Source organism: Hyperolius riggenbachi, chromosome 5 (assembly GCF_040937935.1).
Source record: "Hyperolius riggenbachi isolate aHypRig1 chromosome 5, aHypRig1.pri, whole genome shotgun sequence".
Lineage (NCBI taxonomy): Eukaryota > Metazoa > Chordata > Amphibia > Anura > Hyperoliidae > Hyperolius > Hyperolius riggenbachi.
The window spans coordinates 161,289,535-161,312,253 of NC_090650.1; the positions used below are offsets into that span (position 1 = coordinate 161,289,535).

At 44.1% G+C, this 22,719-nt stretch overlaps 1 protein-coding gene across 5 annotated transcripts in view; it reads right to left on the minus strand.

The window, feature by feature from the left end:
• Positions 1–22,719, minus strand: part of AMPH (amphiphysin) — a 1,183,179-nt gene that overhangs the window by 382,314 nt on the left and 778,146 nt on the right. For all 5 annotated transcript variants that reach the window (XM_068236417.1, XM_068236420.1, XM_068236419.1 and 2 more), the window contains one exon: positions 5,430–5,462. In XM_068236417.1, coding sequence (XP_068092518.1) covers positions 5,430–5,462 — 33 coding nt within the window. The remainder of the gene's footprint in view (positions 1–5,429; positions 5,463–22,719) is intronic.

Here is a 22,719-nt window from a genome sequence, read left to right on the forward strand (position 1 = left end):
GTAGTAGTAATGCACACTGATCAGTACAAAGCTGAGATGTCAAATATTTTGGGGGATGTTGGGACATATCAGAAATTAAGGGGGGATCCCACATTGGCATATAAGAGACAACTGACAGACATTTTGAGGAGTGGGTTAGAAGTAGGAATATTACAGGATAAAGAGTTCAGGTATTTGCTGATAGATGCCCCGCGCATCCCGGTGATGTATCAAAATCCGAAAATACATAAAAGTTTAAGTCAATCACCTGGTAGGCCAATTATTAGTGGCATAGGGTCACTCAATCAGCGGGTGGGGGAATATGTGGATTGTTATCTACAGCCCATTGTGAAACAGCTACCATGGTTGCTGCATGACACGAAACATTTACTTCAAACTCTGCAGGATGTGAAAGTTACATCAGAAGACATTCTTGTGACAGCTGATGTTACATCTCTGTATACTATTATTCCCCACGATGAGGCGATTATGGCAGTAAGGGAGGCAATGGTCGCACAGGACAGATTACCCAATGAGCAGATTGAGTTCATCTTGGAGCTTTTGAAGTTCTGTTTGACGCACAATTATTTTTGGTATGGGGGGAATTTTTATTTACAGGTATTAGGCTGTGCGATGGGGGCAAAGTTTGCACCTAGCGTAGCGAATATTTTTATGGATAGGTGGGAGAGATCTATGTTGCAGTCAGTATACAGTCAACAGGTGCGCCTATGGAGGCGCTATATAGATGATCTGCTGATAATCTGGGGGGGGGGGGGGGGGTGACCATAGTGAGTTACAAGGATACCTTGAATGGTTAAATACAAATGACCTTGGAATTAGATTGACAGCTAAAGAAGATGTCAGTGAGGTAGATTACCTTGATCTCGTAGTGTTTAAAGAGGGGGATCACCTGGGAACTAAAACTTTCTTTAAGAAAACTGACAGAAATGGGTATATCCCAAGAAGCAGTTGCCACCACCCTTTATGGCTTCAGAATATACCTAAGGGACAGTTTACTCGCATAAGGCGGAATTGTTCCAATATCAGAGACTATCAAACCCAGAGCACAAAGCTTCTGGAAAGATTTGTGGAAAAGGGGTTCAATAAAGAGCAGATTGAGTACCAGAGGGATCAGGTGGAACAGAATGACAGGCAACTACTTCTACAGGATTCGATGAGAAATACGGATAGAAATAAGTATGACTATGCCTTTTTTACTGCCTACAACTCGGAATATAAGAAACTAGAGAATATTTTTGAACGTAATTGGGGGATATTGATGAGTGACCCTGTGCTTAAAAATGCCATTCCCACAGCTCCCAAATTTATATATAGAAAGTCTGAGAACTTACAGAGAAGACTGGTCAAGACTTATATTGAGGGGCCTGAGATTAGAGATAAGAGAGACATATGTGGGCAAGTGGGTTTCTTCCCATGCAAGGGGTGTATAGCATGTAGATCTGCAAATGCTCAGAGGTGTAGTGAAGTGATATCAAAGGTTACAGGACGTACACAGAAAATAAGAGAGTTCATTACGTGTGCCAGTACTCATGTCGTGTATATGATATGGTGCACATGTGGGTTGCAGTATATTGGGCGTACAAAAAGACAACTGAAGGCGAGAATAAATGAACACATCAAAAATGTGAGGAAGGGGTTCCTGTATCATAGTGTCTCGAAGCACTTTGCAGAACATCATAGGAAGGCCCCGGAGAAGCTATTTTTCTGCGGGGTGCAAAAACTGACTGAGAGATGGCGAGGATGCAATAGGATAAGGGAGATATCGAAGCTCGAGACGAGATGGATATATGAGATGAAAACCATGGCCCCTGGGGGAATGAATGTAGAATTAGACCTTAATTGTTTCCTGGCAGATGATTAGGATCCATCAATTAGGGTACACTGATAAAGGGAGATTAAGAGGCTGTGTTAGGGTGGGTCTGCAATAAGGAGGGAGGGCTTGTTTATAAAGTGGGGGTGTATTCTCTGGGGTGAGCGGTTGATGTTACTTTATGGAAGTTTACATTAGTGATATAACGCATGAGAGAAGTCATAATTATATATATATTTTTCTATTTTTCACTGCATATATATTTTTCACTATATATATATTTTTCCATTGTATAATTTATTCACCTTATGTGCAATTATGAGATAATAGGCTCACCTTACAGAACGTTATCTGGAAAGGGACACCATAATAATGGTAACGTTTATGCATTGTTGATGCCTGGCTAATGATAGTGTGGGCAGACGATGTCTGCCGTGTGGGGGGGAGAGGGAGGAGGGAGGTGTAGGCTCTGGGTGGCAATGCCATTGGCTCGCGCGGGACAGGGTAGGCGGTCCCCTTCCCCTCTAACTTTGCTATAGGGAATGACGCCGAACCGGAAATTACGCATACAATGCCCGCATGTAGTGTGGGTAATGTAGTTTGACTAGTCGCGACGGCCAGGAAGCGCACGGGGAGCATTATGGGGCTTGCAGTTACGTATATGCTGTCCATAGATGGAGGGGAGGAGGTTCCTGCAGCGAGGCGGGCTGGTTGCTGCGCAGAGCTTATGATTGGGTGAGAAATGTTTCTTGGGATATTTAAACTTCTAGTGTGCTGACCAATCATTAGCTCCTGATGAGTCTTCGGACGAAACGCGTTGGGCGGGGCTAGAGGACGGCACACCAAGGAGAGCATGCTGTTGTGATCCAGGACGCTGGAGTTTTATTTGTACATGCCTTTTAACTATATGGAAAATGTGAGTACAATTCTTGGATGTTTTTATCTTGTATTAAAGTAGTACTGCGCAATGGAAGCATCTGTTTAGTTTTTAAGGAAGCTTTATTTGAAGAACCAGGATTGCAACCTGACTACTGCTGGGCTGATATTGCTGTTTGTGATTGAGCAGCCAATGCATCTGGTGAGCGCTTTGTAGTTACTGCACAGGGTGGCGCACCAGGGTGAGGTGGAGGGGCCATAGAAAGTGTAAAGATATTGCACTATTGCGTATGTTTTTTTCTCCCAGTATGCCTGGAGGTTCTTTTGAGTGGAGGACTACAGGGTTTCTGAAGCAAGACTAAGGAAGTTCCATGATTCATTGGATGGTCTTTACAAGCGATCTGTGCTGTTTGTAACTGGGCAGCCACATTGTCTGGTGAGCGCAATCTATATATACCACCAATGGAGTGGGCTACACCGGTGTGATGTGGGGCAGGTGGAGGTTATGACACCTAGTGCCAAACGTTATTACCCTATATGGTGTGTTATCTTCTTTCCCCTTTATGTGAAATCGACCTGAGGGCTGCTTGCACTTTCTGGACATCCCACGGAGGGAGTGAGGAGAAGGAACTGTGTGACAACAACACCCCGGGAGACCGTAGTAGCGCCTGCACCTTTTTGACTTAAAGATCACACACAAGATTTCAGGGAGCTAGAAAACTGACTCAAGGCAAGGACCTCCAAGGTGGTGTTTTCTGAAATACTGCCAGTGCTATGTGCTTCACCAGAAAGGCAGCAAGAGCTTAGGGAGTTAAAGGGACCCTTAACAGAGCATAAAAATGGAAATCTGAACTTACCTGAGGCTTCCTCTAGCACACCAGTAGCCCGCAAGGTCCCTCAGCATCCTTTGGATCCCATCTGTGCTCCCACTGGTGGCACCATTAGGCGTGCGCCTTCGCCCAAAGTCGTGCGCAATTGTGCATGCATGGTCCGTCTGCACATCAGCATTGATCATGTGCCCGTCACTGTGAGCGGTCTGTACAAGCGTGGTTCCGACTGAATGCTCATGACAGCAGGCGCATTATTCAAATTTCTATATCTTGCTCTGCTCAGGGTACTTTTAAGTAAGTGGCTGAGAAGTTGCTACAGGAAGGAATGGTTTGGGTTCTTAGAGAACTGGGCAGACTTTTCAGTCAGCAAAAGGCTCTACTGTGGCCTGCACCTAAACAGGGAGGGTGATGCTGTGCTGGGTGAGACGATGGTTAGAAGGATTTTTCAAACTAGGCCCTGGGGGAGATGGGTGGGAGCAGAGACTACACAGGGTTTAAACACACTAGATAGACATGGGCATCCTAGGAATATAGAGGCTAGAGAGGGGGTATGAGAAGCTCAACGTGTAAGGACCACTTCTGCGGATACTGGCATGGGATTATTGCAAGGTAAGTATCCATGATTAATTTAGAATAATAAAGGACTTTCTTCGTTGTCGTGTTTTTATTTCTTTTTTTAACTCTTTGCGGAAATGGGTAAGAGATAATATGTACCCCTACAATCATTTTTCTTGGGGAGGTGGTGGGCCTTAGACGATCTGCTTATTAAAGGAGATCCCCCAGATGCCCCCATGAACCCACCCCCAGTATGTCGGTGGCAGCCACTCGGGCACCGGAGGTGGGGAAGAGTCCCTTGTCCATGGATTGGACAAGGGCTCAGGGGGAGGGGGGGAAGCTTGGCCGCCCCTCTCCTCCAGAGTCCCCCGATACCATGGACCACGCAGGCTGGTATAGCTCAGGGTGTGCGGAGCGCCACATGGCTGGTGCTCCGTCAATTGAAATATACTTGAAATGCAACTAACAGAACTTTTCCATCCTGTGTGATCAAGTAGTTTTTCATTATTTAGCAGATATCAATTGGTTTACATCAATTGAACCTGTAAAGTTTAAAACTATTGGTTAGTGTATGACCACATTGTGAGCCCTACTATTTTACCAAAACAAAACTGAAGTGAAATTAGATAATTACTTTTTTTCCTCAAATATAAAAAAAATCTTTTTAAATTCTATCATTTCAATGGTCGCCTGTTCTTAAAGGAATACTATCGATTCACATATTTTTTTCAATTGACACAGGAATTGTTTGGGAAGTGCTGCTAAGTACTGGTGTATACATTTTAGTAGCAACTTCTTTGTTTACTGTTAGCAAAATACTTTCAAAGTTTACTGACGCCAAAACTGACGGCTGACTGAGCCATGAGGAGAGGGGAAATTCCCCTCACACTTGATCAGTTAACTCTATGTGCAGCTCTGTGTGTGACAGAGAAGAGAGCTCCCAACAGCTGCAGCTCCTGTGTCCTGTGTTTCTGACTGACGTGTCTGAAGAGAGCAGAGGAAATGTAACTAATTATCACAGCATTTCATAGTGTTCTTGCTTTCGGAGTTTGATACTTGCTTTCTGTAGTCTGATATGCAACTCTGGCTGTGCATTGAAGCAGACACCCCTTTTGTAATTGATTTGTCCCAATATAGCTAAATCCTGCCCTCAATAAATTACAGTTTTTGCCTCTGATATTTAACATGAAAAGTAGGAAAATGTTTACACAGCTACTTAGACATTATTTGCACACTGCCATTTTAGAACACTTGGGTATCGATAGCATTCCTTTAATCTGTGTTTATACATTTATTTAAAAATGCATTCTACTTTACTAGTTAATATTGATTCTTATTTTCTTACAAATTAGTCTTACCTGAGTGAATCCGTTAAAAGCACCGCTTGATGTCTAAAAAAAATTAAAGGTAAAGCATTAACCTTTGGCATTTTCAAAGATCAAATACTATAAAAAATTACAAAAGCAAAATGTATAGCCAATATGAGCATTCCAGCGGTGTAACTAAGGAGCTGTGGGACTCAGTGCAGCTTGTACATTGGGCCCCCCTAAGCACTCTATACATGACAACTGATATGGTGCACTGGAACTTGCAAAGGATCGCCACAATATTAGCGATGCAAGAAGAGGATGGGGAACAATTTGTTAATAATAACCACTATTAAAAGCATCTATAGAAGTGATCATAACCAGCACAGGACCAAAAAAGAGCTAATACTGCCATTAAGGGAGGGCCCCTCTGGACCCCTCAGACCCAAGGGCCCCGGTGTGGTCGCAACCTCTGCACCCCCTATTACTACACCACTGGAAAATTATATATGTAAAATTCTCTCAAAATATATGTTCTACATTTAGATATATGCACATAACTATGCATTGAATGGCTTATGTCGATAGCAGAGATCAGCAGCACCACGTGGATGTATTCAAGCTCTTTATTGCATAAAGATAGCGCCCAGGGACAGCGACAGACGCTGTTTCGGAGACAAGCTCCTTCCTCAAGCTGTATAGGCTCACTCAAAAGAGATAACAAACAGAAAGGCATTTATATACAGTTTCAGTAGGGTCACATGGACCAATCAGATAACATCATAATACAAAAAAACATGAATATCCAATCACAGGGCAAAGCATAATGAGAGGACCTGATGGGAAACAGATATGTAAATCAGCAGCCGTTATCACAGCATGATTTAAAAAGTGTCATAACTCCAATGGCCAATCAGCACTTACCAAGTCAAGAGGACCTGATGGGAAACCACAGCAAAGTCATAACGCTCCTCCCAATCTCCCAGAGGGCAATGCGAGAAGCGTACTGCTGGAAAACGGAACAAATGACGTCATGACGCCATCCGTTTCCATGCGTAAAAGCGTCCTGGCAATGCGTAAAAACGTACGCATAGGATTTCGCAACAGCATCCATGCGTAAAAGCGTCCTAACAATGCGTAAAAGCGTACGTGTACGAAAAAACATCTATGCGTAAAAGCGTCCAAACCACGCGCAAAAAACGCAAAAAAAACGCGGAAAAAACGTACGCATAAAGTCAAATGCAGAACCATATAATAGCCGCTATGCCAAATGCAAAGAAAACGCAAACTGGCGCATAAAACGCATATGATGCAGAACATGCTGACAAAGTCAGCACCATAAATCATTAAATGATGACCAAAAGCAAAAAATGCTAGTGCTGTGGTAAAGTAAGGCTGAGTGTGCCATAAGAGATAACCACCCTTATAGATAAATCGTTGTATTAGATGTAAAAAATACAATAACAATAAAGAGACCTACACATCAAAAAATAGCAACCCCCAGAATACTCAGAGTGTAACCCACTAGGGAAACACACATAACTGGACTCGGCAGTCAGCACACCACCAACGCAGCACAGCAGACCGCACAACAACATGTGAGGACACAATATATCAATGAATCTTATACTCAAATAGGATATAAAAGTTGAAATGCAAAAAGAAAGGTCATTATCACGGTTGAGACCACCCTCTCCCAGGGTACCCAACCTCCTAATCCAACCCGCCTCCCGCCTAAGTAATTTCTTTTCCCTATTTCCTCTAAAATGAACAGGAACCCCATCTATAACTTGCACACGGAGCTGTGGTATAGAGTGGCGGAACTGGGTTAAATGGGCCGAAACGGATTGGGACATATTCTTAGTCCTAATGGCCGATTTATGTGAGGAGATACGTTCACGCAGTCGCTGGGTGGTCTCTCCCACATATAATAGCCCACATGGGCATTTTAGTATATAAACTACATATGAAGAATCACATGTATACAGACCACGTATGCTGAACTCAGTACCTTTGGACGGGTGCCTAAACTTATCTCCCTTAAAAATCAGGCCACACATATGACATCCTAGACATGGAAAGGTGCCACTTCAGCCACTCTGTACCACAGCTCGAGGTGTGCGGGTTCGAATCTTGTCCCTAACCGTAGGGGCTCGTTTGAAGGATAACAGAGGAGGAAATTTAAACTCCGGAACCTGAGGAAAAGCACTTTGTAAGAGGCTTATGTGACAGCCATATCATTAGCTTGTAGCTTCAAATTCCTTTTAGGGCAGGCAGCGGTGTATCTTGAGGGGTGTAGGCATGGCTCGTGCCATGGGCACCACAGCACCATGGGAAGTATGCCTGCAACTGTCCTGTGCAGCCACCGCTGCCTCCCTGTATGCTGCCCGCCACTGCTGTCTCCTGTCCCTGCTGCCTCCATGTTAAAGTGTCACTCAGACCTCAGATCAGAGACGGAGCAGTGCACATACGGAAGTGATGTCATTAGTCACTTCCCGCATGTGAAGTGCAGCCGCGTGGGTCCCATTTACCCTCTGTTCACTTCAGTCACTGCTGATCTAAGGTCTGAGTGATGCTGTGACATGGAGACATTAGTGGCCGGCAGCGCTGACCTGAGGTCTGAGCACTATTGCTAGAAGTAGTAGGCAGGGGAAGAGCCCCTGTCACTACTTATGCAGGAGGGTACCTGTCACTGCCTAAACTGTTAGGGGGGCACTTGTCACAATCTAAAATGGGGTGGTACTTACATTGGGGGAATGTGTCATTACCAAAACTTGGGGGGACGACCTGTAACTACCTAAACTGGGGCTGCACCATTCACTGTCTTAACTGGAGAGGGCTATTTACACTGGGGGGCACCTGTCACTACCTAAACTTGGGTGGCTACTTACACTGGGGGCACTAATCACTATGTATATTAGGGGGTACTTACACTGGGGGAACCTGTCACTTCCTAAACTGTGGAAGGGGCTACTTACATTTGGGGAACCTGTCAATGCCTCAACTATATACAGCTATTTACAATGGGAGCACCTGTCACTACCCAAACTGGGGGCTATTTACACTGGGGACAACTCTAACTGCCTAAACTGGGGGGGGGAGGGCACTTATACTGTGGACACTTCTCATTACTTAACAACTCTACAACCTCCTAGCACCGATTGGCGGCCGCAGAGTGGCTCCCCCAGGACCGCCTAACGCCGAAAGGTGTCAATTCCTGGGGGAGGAGATTAGGGGGGATCACACGCATCCCCACTTGAGTGATGAAGCAGAGCTCAGTCAACAGTCTGCCAGCAGCAATCGCCGCTGGCAGACTGTATAGATAAGAAACCTACATTTATTTACTTTGTACAGTGCTGCAATATACTGCAGCATTGTAGTGGGGACAGCCCTGTCACTTGGCTGTCCCCTGGAGCATTTCTCTACGCGATCCCCTCTTATAGGCTGATGCCTATGAGACAGAATCGCCCTGATTGGACCTCGGGGGCAGGGAGGGAGGGGATAGAAAAAAAAATTCAAATGTATTTAAAAAAACAAACAAATAAATTAATAATAATACAAAATAAAAAAGCCTGCAGCAGCGATCAAATGCATCAGAAAGAACTGTTGGTGGCAAAAAAAAGGAGGAAAAATTAATTTCTGTGCTAAGTTATATGGCTCTGCAACGAGCTGTTATAGCCTGGTCACTAGGGGGGTGTAAGCTTGTGGTCCTTAAGTGGCTAAACTGGTGGGGGGGTTGTCTATTCTGGGGACACCTCTCACTACCTAAATGGTGGGGAGCTACCTATACCGGGACACCTCTAGCTTTATAACCCTGGGGGCACACCTGGCTACCTATTAATATTAGTGGTGGTCCTGTGTAATTAATACTTTTACACCTCTGGGGGTTCTTTTAGCTACCTAATACTTTTTGAGGGGCATATCTGTCTACTTAATACTGCTAAATGGGGGGATTTACAGGATATCTTAATACTGCTACCTGGGTGACAGCTATGGCTACATGATATGTACTTCTGGCTACCTAATACTGTTATAGGGGCACATGGCTACTTAATTTTGTTATCTGGGGAGCATGGCTACTTAATTTATGTATATAGGACACACTTGGCTACTTAATTATTTTATCTTGAGGCATCTGGCTATTTAACTTGTATCTTGAGGCACCTGCTTTATCTTAAAGTGACTCTGTAACAAAAATTACAACGTTTTTTCTACCATCCTACAAGTTCCTAAACCTATTCTAATCTGTTCTGGCTCACTGCAGCACTTTGTACTATCACGGTCTCTGTAATAAATCAATGTATCTTTCCCTTGTCAGACTTGTCGGCCTGTGTCTGGAAGGCTGCCAACTCTTCCGTGCTGGTCTGTTCCTCTATGCACACTCCAGTGTGTGTTTTATTTACATAAGCCAGCAGCTTCTCTGCTATCTTATCAGTGATACAAGAGAGCTGGATAAAAATCCTCCTCTGTTAGGCTGTGAAAGTAGCTGGCTGACACATACTGAGGAATTACAAACACAGGCACATGCAGAGCTGTCTGCAGGAAGCCTGTAATGTTCAGTGCATGAGAGAAGAAGGGGACAGAAGGTAAACACACAAATGATCTTTTGAGATTCAAAAGGAAAGCTGTATACAGCCTGCTTGTGTATGGATGTATTTTCTATGTGTGGACATATTGTACATCAATCTACTTCCTGTTTTGGTGGCCATTTTGTTTGTTTATAAACAAACTTTTTAAAACTGTTTTTGACTACTTTTAATGCGGCGGGGAGCGGCGAAATTGTGACAGAGGGTAATAGGAGATGTCCCCTAACACACTGGTATGTTTACTTTTGTGCGATTTTAACAATACAGATTCTCTTTAAGGCACCTGGCTGCTTGAATATTTTATCTGAAAGTAATATTTTTGTTGGGTGGCATGTGACTACTTGATGAATTATCTGGATATATGTGACTACAAGACTCTTTTATCTGGAGGCATGGACTATTTGATTTCTTTATCTGGAAGCATGTGACTATTTCTTTAATTCTGAAGCACATGGCTACTTAACTGTGATATAATAGAAATATTTCAGAAAAAGTAACCGGCAGTATCCTGTGTAAAAAAAAAACAGACACCTATAACAAATCTACATGTGAAAACATGCAGCTTTTACAGGAGTGGGATGCTCTAACGGGGGGGGGGGGGGGCAACTTCAGTGTTTGCCTTAAGCACCACATTCCCCAGATATATCCCTGAGGGCAGGTAAATTAATTTTAGCCAATAACCTCCCCTGATTGTTCAGTATAAGGCTAAGTTCACACTGAATTCATTGTGATGTGCATGGCAGACATTGCGACAGATTTCAAAATTGGTTTCTCAAGGCAAAGCATGTTTTCATAGCGCATGGTACCTGATCCTCAGCCATTTGTAATTCAGCTGTAACTTGCGTGTTGTCTCGAAGTGCACATTTTGGCTAGCATTATTACAATTAAACCTTATGCATTCTGGAGCCAACACAACAATGCAATTGGGCCCATTGTGGAACCATTACAGTACATTGCTATGTAATTATAACTTATAACGCAATACAACACACACTGGGCCTGATCCAATTCACTTTTTCTACTAGGAGATCATTTTTAATCTTCTGTTTAAAATAACTTTTCAGCATTCTGCAATTGAAAAAGTACCAATAAGTAGGTGAAAATGTACCGTCAAAATTATTATTTTCTAGTATTTTCTTGCTAGCTGGTGACTTAAACGGAATTTTATCCTCTTCAGCCCACAGGTTGTTTTCACCTTATCAGTACTCCTCCCATTCATTCCCCAATAACTTCAAAACTACTTATCACACCTAAATGATCTATAAAAAAAATTTCAGAACAAATTAGGCTTTTGGAAGTGTTGTTTTTTTTTTGTAATTATTTTATTTTCAATGCATTTTCAAGGGAAAGAAGAGAGAGAAATAAAATACACTACTCCATTTCAATCAACTTTAGTTTTAAAATAAACAATGCTACCGTAGATAAAACCCCAAACATTAAAACTATGGAGATAGTATATTATTTGAAAATAAATATGTATTTTTTCTATATTTAGATTTTTGTTTTCTCATTGCTCCCTAGCAAAAATAACCGTAATATACCCTCATGGCATACATACCTAAAAAGCTGAGTCCCTAAGGCAGGGGTCTCAAACTCGCGGCCCGCGGGCCATTTGCAGCCCTCGATACAATATTTTGTGGCCCTCGCTGGCAAAAGCTCCCTTATAGTTCGCTTCAGTGCTCCCAAGTAATCCGCCGCATCCCCGTCGCTAAACGAGGGCTGCAGAGCCCCCAAATCGCCCGGGGGGCAATCCGCCGGCATTTCCTGGAAGGGGCAGAGCTTTCAGCTTCAGCTCAGCCCCTCATAACGTCAATCGCCACACGGATCGCCACCTCTCCCCGCCACTCTCTGTGAAGGAAGAGTGAGAGGGGCAGGCAGAGGCGGCGATGCGCCGCGATTGTGAAATTCCTTATGCGGCCCAGCCTCATCCTGACTTTGCCTCCTGCGGCCCCCAGGTAAATTGAGTTTGAAACCCCTGCCCTAAGGTAACAATTTATGTTTCTATTTTAAACTCTATCTGATTGTTTCTTTTTACAAGCTTTTAATTTTGATGCAGAATATGTGAAAATAAACAGTATATTGCTTTTGATTCAGGTTGTCACGGTTTGTTGCTAAAATGAATTCACAAGACATAGGCCTCAACACTAAAACACCCTAAAATGTATTCTGCAACTTATTACTGTGAAAATAATACCACATATCTCCCTCAGTTGATGGCGTGTTTGGCATCTAGAAGCCCGTTACCTCTGAAGTGTGCAAGTGGTTTTGTGCAGGCCAATTTTTTCCACAAAGTATTTTAGTGGTATACTTTGTTTGCATAGCCCCAGAAGAGCCAGGACATCATAAAAGGCTGCAAATGTCACCATTATGGAAAGCTAACAACCAGTGCGATTCAAAAGTGGCTGTTTTGTAAGCTGACGACTCATGTAGTTTGGTGAAACTTTCCTAAGTTTGATCCTAATTTTGAAAATGACATTTTTTTTTTTTTGAATGATGGATTGAATTTGTCCCTACCTATTTTGTATATGACAGGGGTCCAAGCTATAAGACGCATCAAAATTTATTCTACAACTAATTATGATCAAAATTAGGTCACATATACATCATTTGATAACTAGCTAAATGCACATCAATCTATTATTCTCAAGGTGCACCTATGGCTTTTTTGAAGGCTATTTTTTTTTTTTTGCACTTATTGTTACAGTTCTTTGTTTGCAGACTCCAGACGAGCCAGGGCTTAAGGAAAAGGCCACACATATTACCATCATGGAAAGCTAACAACAAGGGCTATTCAAAAGTGGGTGTTTTGTAAGCTACCTACTCGTGTAGTTTAGTTGAAACTTTCCCAAGTTTGATCATATTTTTGAAAATGACATTCTTTTGGAATGATGGATTGAGTTTGTCCCTACCTAATCAGCCGCCTTGCTATCAGCGCACACGGCGGCTTTTCCGCGTTTCCTTACAGTGACCTACTGTAATTCCTCTTCATTTGTGTCTAACTACAAGCTGTTATTTGAGCTCTCCCAGTGTCAAATGACAGCCATAGCAGAGATGGCAGATAAGCTCATTTGAAAGCAGAGGTTGTTAACAATATGTCTGCTTCCATGAAAGCAGGAAGTAGAAAGAGTGCAGATTTATTTTAGTATTTGTATCAGCTTTAACAAAGAAATGTTTTTCTTTAAATATTATTATGCTGTTATGTATCCTTTAGAGCACAGAGGACATTCTGAGTTCAGGTCTTTAGCTTTAATATTGGCAATAACAGTAAATGTTGGAGCCGGAGTCACCCGATAAAATAACAGGCACCGAGACTGCCCACTATAGAAACCGCGACTATAAATAGTTGGTGCTGTGGTGCCCACTATTTTTATATTGATTTAATTTGCAAGAATTTTGAATCAGGATGATACAATTTATTGGCTACAATTTATTGGCTAACTTAAAAGAATAAGAGTGAGCAAGCTTTCGGCTGTATAGCCTTCGTCAGCATTAAATCCTGGTTGCTCACAAGATGTTGGGATAGACAGCTACTGTATATACAGTAGCAATAAAAAGTATGTGAACCCTTTGGGAACCAATAATTAGTCTTACCGGTAATTGGATTTCTGTGTAGACTCCACTCCAGGTTAACAATGAGATAGCCCCACCTGCCTAGGGGACAGGAAGCACAAGATGCAATTGAATAGCCACATCCTCCTACCTATCCTTAGTGCTACACTATTATCTTGACTCAGTAGGAGACTTACCGTTAGTTTTGGGTGGGTATACCCACCTGGAGTGGAGTATACGCTGAAATCAGATTACCGGTAAGAGTAATTATTGGCTTCTGCTTGATTCCCCTCCAGGTGAACAATGATAGTTAGAATATTACCTCTCTCAGGGTGGGGCCACTGCATATAATACTTTGCGACCAAACCCCAAGTCATGATGACTTGGTAAATCCAAATGGTAGTGCTTTATGAAGGTGTCATAAGAGGACCATGTAGTAGCAGTAGGGTATTGTACCTCATCCTTTGTAATCCTCTTACAGTTATAGAAGAGCAGCATATGTGGCAGCCTTACAAATTTGGAGTACTGAGGCAGAATTCCTATCTGCCCAGGAAGAGGAGACAGCACTGGTAGAGTGTGCTTTGACATTCACAGGAGCTGGCTTACCTGCTATTTCATAAGATTTGCTTATACATAACTTTAACCAGTTACTGAGAGTACTCTTGGATGCTCTTAAACCTTTACGAGCACCCTGAGACTGAAAAAATTAATTATCCTCCTTTCTCTATTCAGCAGTTTTATCTAAATAAAACAAAATCATTTTCCTGACATCCAGGGAACTAAACTTCTCTTCTTTGCGGTTTGAAGGATTCGGACAAAAAGCAGGGATACCGATTTCCTGTTCTCTATGGAAATCTGTGACAACTTTTGGAGAAAAACTTGGAGGTAACTTAAAAATGATTCTATCCGGTTGGATAGTCATAAATGGTGGCTTTATGTTTAAGGCTTGTATTTCCCCAATACGCCTGACCTTAGTCACTGCTACTAACAAACACATCTTTAGCGCTAATTCCTTAATGGAAATTTGATCCATGGGCTCAAAGGCGAATGCAATAAGAGAATTTAGGACTAAATTCAAGTCCCAAGGCGGAACAGTTGGTTTCTTCACCACGGTTTTCCTTTTGACCGCCTTAATAAACCTTTTAATCAAAGAATTTGAGGTAAAGGGAAAATCAAAGTATGCACCCAGAGCTGCTAACTGCACCTTAAAGGGGTTCTGTGGGGGTTGTGGAAGAGAAAAACGGACACTTACCTTGGGCTTCTATCAGCCCCGTGCAGCGGTAATGTCCCACGCCGTCCTCCTCCCATCTGCCGTTCTCCGCCGCCGGCCCCGGTCTAAGCAGCATGGGATCCAACTGCGGCTGCACTAGAGTGGCCGCGCACCCGCTCGCTTCCGCCTGCGTCATCGGAAGCTTACTGCGCAAGCGCAGTACAAGGCTCCATTGTACTGCGCCTGCGCAGTAAGCCTCAGATGACGCGAGCGGAGGCACGGCAACGCGCATTATTCGTCTGTATGTCAGACGAATAATAGCCCGGTGCCGGCTGCGGGGAACGGCGGATGGGAGCAGGACGTCGTGGGACATTACCGCTGCACGGGGCAGATAGAAGCCCAAGGTAAGTGTCAATTTTTCTCTTCCACAACTCCCACAGAACCCCTTTAAGGGTGTTCAATTTTAGACCCATATCTAGCCCTTTCTGCAGGAAATCTAGAATATTTGGGATAGAACATTTTACAAGATTTTCTGGAGTTTCTTTGTTAAATTCACAAAACACTTTCCAAATCCTGAGATAGATAGTGGAAGTGACAGATTTCCTTGCATGTAGCAAGGTAGAAAACACTTTCTCGGATAGGCCTTGATTCAATAATAAGCGCCATTCAAAAGGATTGCCACCCAGGCAATTTGGGGGCTCTGCAGCCCTCGATTTGCGGCGGGGACACGGCGGATTACTTGTAATGGGAGCACTGAAGCGAACTATAAGGTAAAATAGACAAAATAGTTCGCTTTAGTGTGAATTTGATTTATAAATAAAAATCAATGCAGGGGGGGGGGGGGGTGTTGGTGGTTCTGGCGGGAGCTGCTGATTGACTTTTTTTGTGAAATCCCTTATGCGGCCCAGCCTCATCCTGACTTTGCCTCCTGCGGCCCCCAGGTAAATTGAGTTTGAGACCCCTGATCTAGACAAACTGGAGAGCCCTTGGGATTGAGGGAGCAGAATCTGGGAAGAAGAGCATTGTTTTTTGTTTTTGTTTTTTAAATGTTTTTTTATTTTCCTCTCAAAATTTTGGTCAGTAACCATTATATCATACAAACAGGTTTTTGTGCCCAACGCACCGTACAAACAGGTTAGCCAATATCGTATCTCCTCCCCTCTCCCCCCTCCCACCCCCTATCCCCCTCCCCACCCCAACCACTCTCTGACCTCACCTATTCAATTGAATCGTCCTAATTACATTCCAGTATGCAAGTTCAGTCTCTGTATAATTTACTCCGGGCACTAGTCCCCAAAGTCCAGGCGGCCTAGTGTATTGGCAATCCGTCCTTTAAGATACCATGTTGTGTATTTAAAAGGAGTTACCACATTCTTCAGCTCCCACTCGGACATGGTATTTAGCAGGAATGGTTTCCATTTTTTAAAGAATTTTCCTGTTCCTTTGTTTTTATGTATACTAGCGTCCAGCTTTTCCATAGACATCAGATGCCTCAACTCTTCTTTGAGATCCCAGACGGAGGGTCGAGTAGGAAATATCCATCTGTTATATACTACTTTCCTTGCAGCTATAAAGATAACATGTACCAGGGTGGAAACCTTCCCTTCAGTATCAGTCTCTTTGTCAGAATTGAATAGCAGCAACATAGGATCTTTTTGAATTTTACATTTGCCTATTTCGTTTGCATATAGTATGACTTTATCCCAATAGGTTTGTATTACTGGGCAACTCCATATGCAGTGCACCATATCTGCTTTAGGAGTGTTACATTTTGGGCAGCATTCTATGTATCCTAATCTTGGTGTCTTATATGTGATATTAAACGCATATTTTGCCTGGTAAATCATCAACAAATGGGACTCCCTCCATTTCTCGCTCACAATTAGCCCCCTGACCCGATTATTACCTTCTAGGATACGTGTTTCGATATTGGGAACATTGAAGTATTTATTCCACCTCCCCATATTTCTAATGGCTTTGGATTTTGCGCCTATTTCAGATAAAGCTTGTTGTATATCTGAGAGAGACATCTTTTTCCCCCTAGGTTTCAAAAATTTGTCAAAAGGTAGTATACCCGCCACTGAGGATATGTTTCTCAACCTTGCTCTGACATATGAATGGATCTGCCCATAGGCCAGGAAATCCGACTTCGGAACCCCATACTGACGGGTTACTTCCGAAAATGTTAGCCACTTATGAGTTTCAAGATTTAGGAGGTTTCCTAATTTTGTTATACCTCTGGCTGACCATCTCTCAAAGCTCTTCTGCACTAAGCTTGGTTGAAAGTCTGGGTTTCCCACTATAGCTAGATATTTAGAAATTCTCCACGGTAGGCCAAACTTTTTTCTTATCTCTCTCCAAGTTATAAGGGTGTCCCTGTAGATGATGCTATGCTTTATGCGCAGAGGTAGAGATCCCCATTTTGCATGTAATAAAGCTGTCAACTCAAAAGGTTCCGCTACATGGCGCTCCAAGGTGGTATTTGAAAATTCTTCTTTCCCTGCCACCCAGTCTCTAACATGTCTAAATACACATGCTAGATTGTATCTTCTAATGTCCGGCACGGCTAGTCCCCCCATCTCCTTCGGGATTTGCAGCCTGTTTAACTTGATTCGGGCTCTTTTATTATGCCAGATAAATTTTGTAATAGCCTTGTTTAAGGCCATTACATCCGCATGTTTCCATAAAAGTGGTATCACCTGCATGGGATACAATAGCCTCCCGAAGCTGACCATCTTTACCAGGGCCGCTCTACCCGCTACTCCGAGTGGGATATTATCCCAGCCTTGTAATTGCACTATCATCGATTTAATCAGTGGAGTGATATTCCTGCTATGGGTCTGGGCTGGGTCTCTTCCTATTTCTATTCCCAGATATTTTATTTTATCTCTGGCCACCTGTATTTCTAGGCCTTGCAAATCTTGTTGATTAGCATATTTTGATAATTGTAAAATTTCGCTCTTTTTAGCATTTATTTTGAAGCCAGAGAATCTTCCCATGTCTCTAATGATATCCAATGCCTGTGGTAATTGTGACTTGGGGTCTGAGAGAAATAACATCAGATCATCGGCAAACAAGGTCTGCACTAATCTCATTTGTCCTATTTGAATACCTGCAATCTTGCTGTGTAGCGTTCTGGCTATTGGCTCAAGGGCAATATTAAAGAGCAAGGGAGACAGGGGGCATCCCTGTCTGGTTCCACGCTGTAATACAATAGGCCCGGATAAAAATCCGGGTGTATGTATCCTCGCCTGTGGCGATTTATATAAAAGATGGAACATGTTCAAAACCTGTACTGTCCATTTCCAATTAACTGCGTCAAACGCTTTTTCCGCGTCAAATGTTACGATAGCGCGGTTCTGATAGGTTTTTGGGTACGCCCTAACTTGCTCCAAAACCAGCAACACCTTCCGAATGTTTGCCACAGCTGCCCTCCCCCTTGTAAATCCCACCTGCTCTTTATCTATTAACATAAGCATGAGCTGTGCTAACCTGTCTGCCATTATTTTTGTCATGATCTTCACGTCCTGATTAATAAGAGATACAGGGCGGTAGGATCCTGGGTCCTGGGGATCTTTTCCAGGTTTTAATATTAGTTTAATGTAAGCTTCGTTTCCTGTCGGCAGCATCTGCTCTCCTTTTAGTATTTTATTATAAACTTTTGCCAGTAAGGGGGCTGTCTCTTTCTTTATTATCTTATAGAATTCCCCTGGTAGCCCATCCGGGCCTGGGGCTTTGTGATTGGCCAGGTGCTTTATAGTCAGACTCACTTCCTTATCTGTGATATCTGCATTTAGGTCTAACAAATGATCCTGTGTAAGTTGCGGGAGTTTAATTTGGTGCAGCACCCGTTGAATATCTTGAGCGTTGTGTGCCGTTGGATCGGTGTATAATTCCCTATAGAATTGTTCAAAGGTAGAGTTAATTTCCTTCGGGTGATGCACCAAACCTCCTCCGCCTTGTTTTATTGCATGAAGCGTTAAGGGGGAAAATTGGCCCCTGGCCAGTAATGATAGTAAGTGCACTGCTTTACTTCCATATTTGTGATATTTAAGGTCTTGGTACGGTTTTAATAATAATTCCCTTTCTTTGAACCAGTGATCTGATGTCGCCTTCGCCTTTAGCCAAGCCTCTTTAGTTGAGGGGTTTGGGGTCCGCCTATAGCACCGGTACGCCACCCTCACTTTTGTAACTGCTTCCGCATATTTCTGAGCCGTTTGCTTTTTCTTGGTGGCCGTGTAAGCTATAATCCTGCCTCTTAATACCGCCTTAGCTGTTTCCCAAAGGAGATGAGGGTTGTCCCCGTGCCCTTTGTTATCTTCCCTGTATTCTAGCCACCATCCTTGTAATGTCTGATGGAAGCCCTCGTCTCCATACAGGTGGGACGGGAACCTCCATATAACATAATTTCCCCTCTGTATCTTCTCATGCAGTTCAACCCATACCGGGGCATGGTCCGAGATCATTATATCTTCAATTTCTGCTTTTTGTGCTCTTCCCACCATCTGTCCTCCCAGGAATATTTGATCTATTCTCGAAAATGTTCCATGCATTGGGGAAAGAAGAGCATTGTTCCAGGCAGCAAACAGGCTTATGGATGGAAGACCCCACTTGCTGCAAATCATCAGAAAAACCTCTTTGTTTAGACACCAGTTGCTCTGATTCAGCTTCTGGCGGCTTAACCAATCCGCTAGAACATTGTCCTTTCCCTTGAGGTGAACCGACTTTAAGGAAAGAACCTTGTTCTCCACACAGACTGTGAGTCTCTCCTTGCTTGTTTATGTGAGTCACTAACGTCTGTGTAAAGAATAGCGGAGATGCTGCCGCATGGGCAAGCGGCATGGCGGCCATCTCCGCGTTTCAGCCGGCGGCTTCTGCCGCGCAGCTACATGCTGCTGGTTCGCCTGGTCCTTCTAGTGCAAACAGATTAAGAGCTACGCGCAGGCGCGCCAGGCGACAGGACCTTTGTGCAAGTAAAAGGGGAGTCAACTGATCAAGCCGGTCAGCTGACTCCAGCTATGCTCCGGATTGGCTGAGTGACTGGGGCGGCGCTGTGGAGCGCTCTGGGTATTTATAGGACTTGCCTGTCAGTTGTAAGTTGTCTGCTGTTGCGAATGCTTACGTGTGAGCACTCAGACCCTAGTCAGATCTTACAGTGTGTTAGAACCAGCCGGAGCTGGGAATTCACACTTAGTCAGATTCCGTTGATAGCTTTAAGTACTATTGTATTGTTAAACTTGTGTACCATTCTTTAGTCTAGTTCCCAGGTGTTGAAACCAAGGACTTTACACCTAGACTAGGATATTGCTATATTGCTACTGTACATCTGTTAGTCTAGTTCCCAGGTGTTGAAACCAAGGACTTCACACCTAGACTAGGATATTTCTATATTACTACTGTTTATCTGTTATGATCTCTTGCTTTCCTGACTACTCTCTTGCTTACTGATTCGGTAATTCTGCCTGTCTGATAACTGTTGCCGACACTGCCTGTACCTTGACACCGAATCAGTCTTCCGCCTCTGTACTGTATCTGTCCGTTCGTTGCTGATCTTGCTTGTCTGACCTTTCTGTCCTCACTAGTGGGTCTTGCCACTAGTGAGGGAAACCTTAAGGGCTGTCACCTAACCCTTAGGTGATCAGCCTTGCTGTACTGTCTGTGACACTTGTTCCTCAGGTGTCTGTTAGCTGCAAGCAGTGTCTGTTGATCACCTGCTCCTCAGGGGTCCACTGGCTGCAGTACAGTCCGATTCCCTTCTCCTCAGGGAATCCTTGGCTGTAGTACAGTCATAATCACTCATTCCACCTGTGACCACCCTTGCAGCACAGTCAGTGGTCCCTGCTCCTCAGGTGTCCACTGGCTGCAGTACTATCTGAATTCCCTGCTCCTCAGGGAATTCTTGGCTGCAGTACTATCTGTATTCCCTGCTCCTCAGGGGATCCTAAGCTATAGCTTAGTCTTGATCACCTGCCCTTCAGGTGATCATACTCTCTCTACACCGTCAGTGGTCCCTGCTTCTCAGGCGTCCACTGGCTGCAGTGCAGTCTGAATCCCCTGCCCCTCAGGGGATCCTTGGCTGCAATATTGTCTGTATCTCCCGCTCCTCGGGAGATAACTTCTCTAATTACTGTTGCACCAAACACAATACCAAATTAGGTGTCCTGTGTCTAGCTATACTAGTATTATTGGTGATTCTGCAGATCACCACATAATCAGGTATAGCATCTGTATTATTGGCGATACTGCAGATCACCAATAATCAGAAAAATCTGTGTTGCTGACACCAATCGTTACAGAACAGCAGACCAAAACATTATGGACGCACTGCGCAGCCAAGTTGAAGGACTAGCCACTTCGGTGGATAACCTCATAAGGGTGCTTGATGCCCAACAGACTCAGATCACACAACTGTCTGGGTCAGTACAGGTCCTTCAAACGGCTGTGAATACAGTGCGATCCCCTCCAGTTACAGACCTTCGCATGTCTGTACCTGAAAAGTTTTCTGGACATAGATCTGACTTTCAGAACTTCAGAAATCGAGTGCTATCTGTCACGAATGGAGCAGCTGCGGCGAACAGCGCCGCCGCAGCTGCCTCCATGCCGCCATCCGTCCTCCCGGCGTCTAGGACGCCGAGGACAGAATGTACATTTTGTAGGGGGGTCACCGTCTCGCGCGGGCGCGCGCACAGACGGGACCCTTATGCTGGGAGAAAGCCGGTCAGCTGATCGCAGAGGAGACCCACGGCGCCCAGGATTGGCTGTGCGCAGGGGGGCATGCCAGTGAGGTCTCCTCTGCTTCTCACGCCTCCGGGCTTCATTCAGAGGTTGTCTGTTGTCGTGAATACCTCGCGTGTTAGCGCTCAGACCTTAGACTAGATTATTATTATTTATTATTATTATTTATATAGCGCCGACATCTTACGCAGCGCTGTACAGAGAATATAGTCTTGTCACTAACTGTCCCTCAGAGGAGCTCACAATCTAATCCCTACGTCCTATGTCTATGTCATGTAGTGTATGTAGCACAGTCTACGGCCAATTTTAGGGGGAAGCCAATTAACTTATCTGTATGTTTTTGGGCTGTGGGAGGAAACCGGAGTACTCGGAGGAAACCCACGCAGACACGGGAAAACATACAAACTCCTTGGAGATGATGACCTGACCTTAGACTAGATCCCAGGTGTTGATATCAAGGACTTCACACCTAGACTAGGATATTGTTATATTGTACTGATTACCTGTGTATGACTCTTGGCTAAACTCTGACTCTGATCTCGCTTTCTGATTCTGTACTTCTGCCTATCTGCCGTATTAGTTGCTGAACCTCTGCCTGATTACCGATTACTCTCTTGCCTCACGATTCTGTACCGATACTTACCTCTCTGTTGCTGAACCTCTGCCTGATTACCGATTACTCTCCTGCCTCACGATTCTGTACCGATACTTACCTCTCTGTTGCCAAACCTTGCCTGTCAGACCATTCTACTCACCAGTGGGCCCTCGCCACTGGTGAGGTACTAGCTTCACCAGCTCCTCTGGTGAAGTTATTCTTTAGTGCAGTACTGTTTGCGTTTTCTGCTCCTAGGCTGCAGTGCAGTCTGAATCACCTGCTTCTCGGGCGATCATTGGTGCAGTACTGTTTGTATCCCCTGCTCCTAGGCTGCAGTGCAGTCTGAGTCTCCCGCTCCTCGGGTGATCACTCGGCTGCAGTACACTCTGAATCACCCGCTCCTCGGGAGATTCGGTCTCTTCAGTATTGTATCTCCAGCTTGCTGGAGCTTGAACCCTATTACACGGTCAGTGTACCGATAGTACCTCACCAGCCCCTCTGGTGAGGTCTCATAAAACTATTAAAGTTACGGTTGCACCAAACACTACACTCAGCTCTTTGTGTTGCTATACTGGTATTATTGGTGATTCTGCAGATCACACATAATCAGGTATAGTGTCTGCATTATTGGTCATTCTGCAGATCACCAAATAATCAGACATCTGA